The sequence below is a fragment of the Salvelinus alpinus genome, chromosome 6, assembly GCF_045679555.1.
Source record: "Salvelinus alpinus chromosome 6, SLU_Salpinus.1, whole genome shotgun sequence".
Lineage (NCBI taxonomy): Eukaryota > Metazoa > Chordata > Actinopteri > Salmoniformes > Salmonidae > Salvelinus > Salvelinus alpinus.
Window position 1 is genome coordinate 45,803,385 of NC_092091.1, and position 6,430 is coordinate 45,809,814.

General features: G+C 40.7%; 1 protein-coding gene across 1 annotated transcript; it reads right to left on the reverse strand.

The window, feature by feature from the left end:
- Window positions 1–1,691: 1,691 nt before the first annotated feature.
- LOC139577569 (golgin subfamily A member 6-like protein 4) lies at window positions 1,692–3,118 on the reverse strand. The gene is made up of 4 exons (XM_071404674.1): window positions 2,525–3,118; window positions 2,316–2,351; window positions 1,927–1,963; window positions 1,692–1,833 (listed from the first exon to the last, which is right to left on the reverse strand). The coding sequence occupies exons 1-4, from the start codon at window positions 2,766–2,768 to the stop codon at window positions 1,827–1,829; spliced, it is 324 nt and encodes a 107-aa protein (XP_071260775.1). The 5' UTR covers window positions 2,769–3,118; the 3' UTR covers window positions 1,692–1,826.
- Between the last annotated feature and the right edge of the window lie 3,312 nt (window positions 3,119–6,430).

Here is a 6,430-nt window from a genome sequence, read left to right on the forward strand (position 1 = left end):
AAAGAAAGAAGGGATACTGGTCTGTAGTTGTTGACATCGGAGGGATCGAGTGTAGGTTTTTTCAGAAGGGGTGCAACTCTCGCTCTCTTGAAGGCGGAAGGGATGTAGCCAGTGGTCAAGTATGAGTTGATGAGCGAGGTGAGGTAAGCGAGAAGGTCTCCGGAAATGGTCTGGAGAAGAGAGGAGGGGATAGGGTCAAGCGGGCAGGTTGTTGGGCGGCCGGCCGTCACAAGACGCGAGATTTCATCTGGAGAGAGAGGGGAGAAAGAGGTCAAAGCACAGGGTAGGGCAGTGTGAGCGGATTGAAGTGTCTTTGAACGGGGTATGGTAGTAGGTGCCAAGCAGGTGCACCGATTTGTGTCAAGAACTGCAATCCTGCTGTGTTTTTCACATTCAACAGTTACCTGTGTGTATCAAGGATGGTCCACCACTCAAAGGACATCCAGCCAACTTGACATAACTGCATTGGAGTCAACATTGGCCAGCATCCCTGTGGAACACTTTCAACACCTTGTAGAGTCCTCCCCCAGCAAATTGAGGCTGTTCTGAGGGCAAATGGGGGTTGCAACTCAATATTAGAAAGGTGTTCTTAATTGTTGGTATACTCAGTGTACATACACAGGTTTAGGAGAGGTGCAGGAGGCTGCCACACTGGGCGCTGCTGTTGTGGGGGATTAAGTGCCTTGCTCAAGAGCACAACGGCAGGATATGGCATCTAGGATTTCACACCAGCAACCCTCCGGTTACTAGCTCACTTCTTTGCGTCTGACCCGGGATTCGAACTGGTAACCCGCTGGCTCACCTCTTTTACCGCTAGGCTACTAGCTGAAGCTTACACAAAAATGGGGGAATCAGTAAGATTTTACTATTGGAAAGGATGTATCAGTTTAAATCACCACAAACATAAAAGTATTTTGGGCCACAAATGAAAGCAATTTATTAGTGTAAAATATATTTTGAGTCATATTGAGTCATTTCACGGGACATGCTTTTTCACAAAACTGGATCTCGGGAGCGCGTATAACGTGGTGCGTATCTGGGAGGGAGATGAGTGGAAGACAGCGTTTAGTACCATTCTGAGTACCTCCTCATGCCGTACGGCTTGAAGAATGCTCCAGCAGCCCTGACACACATGTGCAACTCCCGACTGAAGAAGGGGTGGACATGGGTCGGAGATGCAACCGCTCCTCTCTGTCTTTCTGCCTCTCTCTGCTGCATGTAGTCCAACCAGACCGAGAATTGATGATGTAAATCAAATGTTATCAAGTGTTAATCAAATGGTATGCTGCTGGGGCAGTACTGTTGATATTTAAACTAAGGTGCTCAGGCACAGGTAGACCCCTATCTGTACCACAAGGTTTCATTTCCAGTTTTTAGGACTACAAACTGGCAAGCTCTATGGCCACAACCATCTGTGACAATCTAAAGAGAGAACGAATGCTTTGAGTACAAAACTGTCGGTACATTAGAGACCATTAGAGGCCATTTTCTCTGGCACGCTCAATTCTGTTAGCAAGTCTGTGACAAAAGTTGTGGAGAATCTAAGGCTGGTGAATGTTTTTTTTAAAGACTTTGCAAACCCTAGTGGTTAGGAATCTGGGCTAATATCCGTACTGTTTCTCTCTAGCAAAACACACAACACAAAATTGGTCTTGACCTGACCCTTAAAAACAATGTGCACACACAAACCATTGATGCTAAAATGATTTTATTATTTTATAATGCTTGAAGAATTTAAAAATGTATATAGAAAACAAGGGAAAGAATGAAAATGAATTTCAGAAAATTTGTCAAATTGCAGAGGTCACTTCTTCGCAAGGAAAACGTCAGGAACTGAAAAAAGACAAAACAAGTATCACTGTTAGAATCATGTAATACGGTGTCAAATAAACTTCACTTATCAGTTTTAACATTCTCCTCTCTTACCTATGCATCAAGACTTTAGCCAAACGATTTTTCCCAGCTGCAAATAGAGACATGAAAATAAGAAATTATATTATCCACTGGACAGACGTCAGTTTAACGTCTAGTTTAGATTTACATTTGATTGAGTTGACAACTAATGTGAAATCAACAAAATGTAAACCATGTAATTGGATTTAGATTAAAAGTTGTGTGGAAAAGAACATTCCTGAAATTCCTTTACATTGATGACATTTTGCTAATCGAAGTAGTTTTCCATATTGATTCAATGTCATGTCATAAAATTTATATTTTTTGTGGAAAGATGTGGGATTCAACCGGTTTGTGCAAAGTGAGTAGTGGGTCTTATATGACACAACAATTCATAATGCTGCACCCCTCCTCTTTCTTACCTTTGCACTGCTGGGTCTGCTGAGTCTGAGCACCATCTTTCGGGGGAGAGAGGTGGGCAAGGGAAAAGATAGATAAACATACTGAGGGAATTCATGCTCACTTCACAATCTGAACTTCTCCTTATCATCTAGTGGTCTCTCTCTCTCTCATATTTTTATGTCCATCCTTTTGTTTCATCTCAGTGAAACATCATCATCACTACTGTTACCTTTTTCCTCGGTCAGGAGTGCTTCCGTCGTTTCTTTCTCCTCCTCCATCGTGGTCTTCTCTGCATGCTGTCTTTCCATCTTTATCATCCTCTCCTCCAACTCTCTCATTTTTCCAAACATTTCATTCTTCATGTCTTCCAGTTTCCTCATTTTCATTTCCACCTCGTGCTTTCTTTTCTCTTCTCTAATCTGACTCTCAAATTCTCTCTTCCTCTCCTCCAACTCTCTAATTTTTCCAAACATTTAATTCCTCATGTCTTCCAGTTTCCTCATTTTAATTTCCTCCTCATGCTTTCTTTCATCTTCTCTTTCTCATATCTTCTCTAAACTGACTCAAGTTCTCTCTCCCCCTCCCCCTCCCTCTCCATCATTTGTTTCTCCATGTGTGTCAAATTTTCTTCTGCAATCTGTCTCCGCCTCTTTTCTTTCAGGAGCTCTCTCCTGTCTCTTTCCCTTGCTTCCTTAACACACTTTTCTCCCATATTATTTTCATCTTCCTTTCTCTCTTCCAGGTCTCTTCTCTTTCCATCACTCAGTGTCTCCGTTAGACTGGCTTGCTTTTTCAGCATCTGTTGTTCTTCTCCCATCTTTCTCTTTCCTTCTTCCACCTTTCTCTTTGCCTTCCTTTCTGCTTTCATCCATTCCTCTTCATTTCGGTAGTCTTCTTCCTTCCTGTAAAACTCTTTCCATTCCTCCATGCTCTTCTTTTTAGATATCTCCCACTCATCTCTCTCCTCCTGTCTCTTCTTCTGGAGCTACATCTGTTTCTCTACCTTCTGCCTCTCAGATTTCTCCCTGAACCTCCTCCACCTCTCTCTCCCTTTCCCTCATTCTAATTTCCATTAACAGCAACTCTTCATCCTTCATCTGATTTATTTTTGCAAGCTCCTTCTTCTCCTCCCTCTTCATCCTCTCAAGTCTGTCCCTCTCCACCTCCTTCAACATATTCTGTCTATTCATCTCCAGATGCTGGTTATCCTGCTGTTGTCTCTTCTCCATCTTCTGTCTCTCTATCTGTCTCATCTCCTCCATGCAGGCCCACCTCTTTCCTTAGCAGGCCCACCTCAACATGCCAGTCGCTCTGACCATTACTGTGCACTTCCATAACGAATGAGCTCTAAAAGAGAGTTTGTAAATGTTAGCATTTAGCAGAATGCTGCTAAAGTAAAACAAATCCTTAAACAACCTAAAGACGGCATCGGCATCAAAAGGCATCAAGCACATCACTTTTAACAGTTCCATCTTTCCTTTTTACCCAATTGCCAAAGATGAATTTGACCTTAATGTACAGTATATTCCAAATTGACAGAAATTGTATTATTGTTAAAATTACAGACAATTTTCCCTGCAGATTGTCAATTGGAAGTTTATTTTACTTCTGTGTCTTTGTGCAAACTTCTAAAACCCTTCTGTAAACTACTCTCATATAAATAGAATGTGTAGAATGGAAATATCCCCTCAGACCCCGGCAATTTGACTGCACCCTCTCACGGTTACACTCAAAATGGCTAGCTTGGCATTGTTATACACAATTGCCATGGTTATTTGAAACGCCATGGCAAGGACTTCTCATTGAAATGTGTGTAATGTCAGTTGACATTAAATAATGAGCACAATACAATCCTGTACTTCTTGGTTAATGGAGGACACTTCCTGCTTTGCTAAGGGTGCACCCATCAGCACGACATTGAATTGAATAGGGATGTCCTTTCTAGCAATTATATTTCTATGCCTACTCTAACCATCTCACCTCTCAACCATATTATGACCATAGAGATCCTATTAAATTAGAGGGGCTATGTCAAACTATCAAAGTTCCATTATGGGGTGAAAATGGCAGCCATCTTGGCCAGGGAGAAAACCAAAACCAGTCTAATTGGAATGAATGGCTGTAGCGGCATAGGTGATGCATTTCCTGCTTTTACTTATGGAGGAAAATAAAAGCAAGGCATGTGATGTAATGAAATTATAGTCAACCTAAAATGTTGTCATATAATTAATTGTAAATACAGTTTCTATAACAATTGTTTTACACATTATCCTATCACAGCACTGGGAAACCATGGTTAACCAACTCCCTGACCAACATGGCTGACTTTTGGACAATCATAAGAAGGTTCATTTCCATTCTAGTATTCTAATTCCTAATTCTATGAAATTGACATTGTGTTTCACACTGTGACATCACACATTGTGTCTCACACAATAGCAATGTAACGTTTGGCTGAATTGGCTCAGTAGTGTGAAAAGGGTATATAGCCCTCTGTACCTCTAACCTCTTAGCAGTAAGAACCATAGCACCCTGTCATGGATGAGGAAAAATGTGTGGGCGGGTTCTGAGGAGTATTTGTCTCCACTCAAATAGCATAGTACACTAATTTGGTGGGAAAATAAATTTGTAATAATAAAAAATAAAAAATGTATTTATTATTACAATTTATCAGGGGGTGCTGCAGCACCCTCAGCACCCCTACTTCCGCCGGCTATGTATCCTGTGATTATAGTGACAGTATTTCCAAAAAACATAACCTCCCAGTTTCCCTAAACACAATTGACATGCATTCATTATAGCCATTCAAACTACTATTAAAGCATTTAACCTATGCGGTGTCTTTCATCAATGCCTACATTTCTAGTGCCTCTAATATATTATCTTGCATCTCACCATAAGACAGCCCTGTATCCAAATTTATAAAGCTGTGACCAACCAATTATGCAAACTTCTCTTTATACTATAGATTTTGTGTAAATATTTTCTAAATGTTTATAGTATAGAACACTATGCTGTTAAATGTGTTTTAAGACATTACTAATCAATTGAAACTCCTCAGTAATCAAGCGGAGGTTCGGTAATCCAGATTATACAGTTATCAGTTTAGATAAATTAATGCAAACCAATCTTAACCAAGAAAATATTAATTTAAACATAAGACAGGAGTTAGATACTTGCAGTAGGCTACGGATTTCTATCATATTTGCCTAAAACCGTCCTCCATTATAGTAGATTCACCATAACTTTTGGGAAAATGTATAAACATGACTTACCAATATGATGACCTTCAACTAACCTTCTCTCGGAATGTTCTCCCACCTAAGATTCTAGCCTAATAGAGGATTCTATCTTCTTATGACCGCATGATCCATTATGACATCACTCTAAGAACGCAATTACTCATCCTCAATGCTTCACTGTGTACAACTACAGACTCCAAGTTCATTGTTTTATTTATTTCACCTTTATTTAACCAGGTAGGCCAGTTGAGAACAAGTTCTCATTTACAACTGCAACCTGGCAAGATAAAGCATAGCAGTGCGACAAAAACAACAACACAGAGTTACACATAAACAAACGTACAAATCAGATATTTTCACATTAGATATTTTACAGGTCAAAAGACCATTTAGTGAAAAAAAGATCAGAATTGGGCTGCCTGTGTAAACTGAGCCATAGTACGACATCCCTTGTCACCTGAGATTCAGACGAGGAGCAAACATAGAGACAGGGGACTCCTCTTTGTGTCTGTGGCATTATAGCGTCTAACAGCATTGGCAGTGCCATTGAGGCTATCTCCATTTTGAAGTAGTAATTTTTCTTCTTCATGATTGGCTGATCCGTCAAGATGACCGTTGGACATGACTACAACAAGTTCACCAGGAAAGATCAGCCAATGAAGTGGAAGTCCCACCCAGTTGACTACATTGAAATGGTGGAAGCCCTCAATGGCACTACCCATGCTAATACGGACTTTTAGCCTCGATCATTCTCCTATGGGAGCAAAGCATATCCACATGGGAACGAATGGAATGTGCTTACGTTTGACATTTGAGTAATTTACTGTATGTCTGCCTCTATCTCTGTCTGTCTGTCTTGCTCTGTCTGTCTGTCTTGCTCTGTCTGTCTGCCT

Bases quoted from the DNA above. Each gene is read 5' to 3' on its own strand.
- LOC139577569 (XM_071404674.1), bottom strand. From the start codon at position 2,768: ATGTTTGGAAAAATTAGAGAGTTGGAGGAGAGGAAGAGAGAATTTGAG. The intron at 2,352-2,524 runs GTAACAGTAGTG...CTCCCCCGAAAG, and splicing joins ACTCCTGACCGAGGAAAAAG to ATGGTGCTCAGACTCAGCAG. The intron at 1,964-2,315 runs GTAAGAAAGAGG...CTCTATTTGCAG, and splicing joins GCAGACCCAGCAGTGCAAAG to CTGGGAAAAATCGTTTGGCT.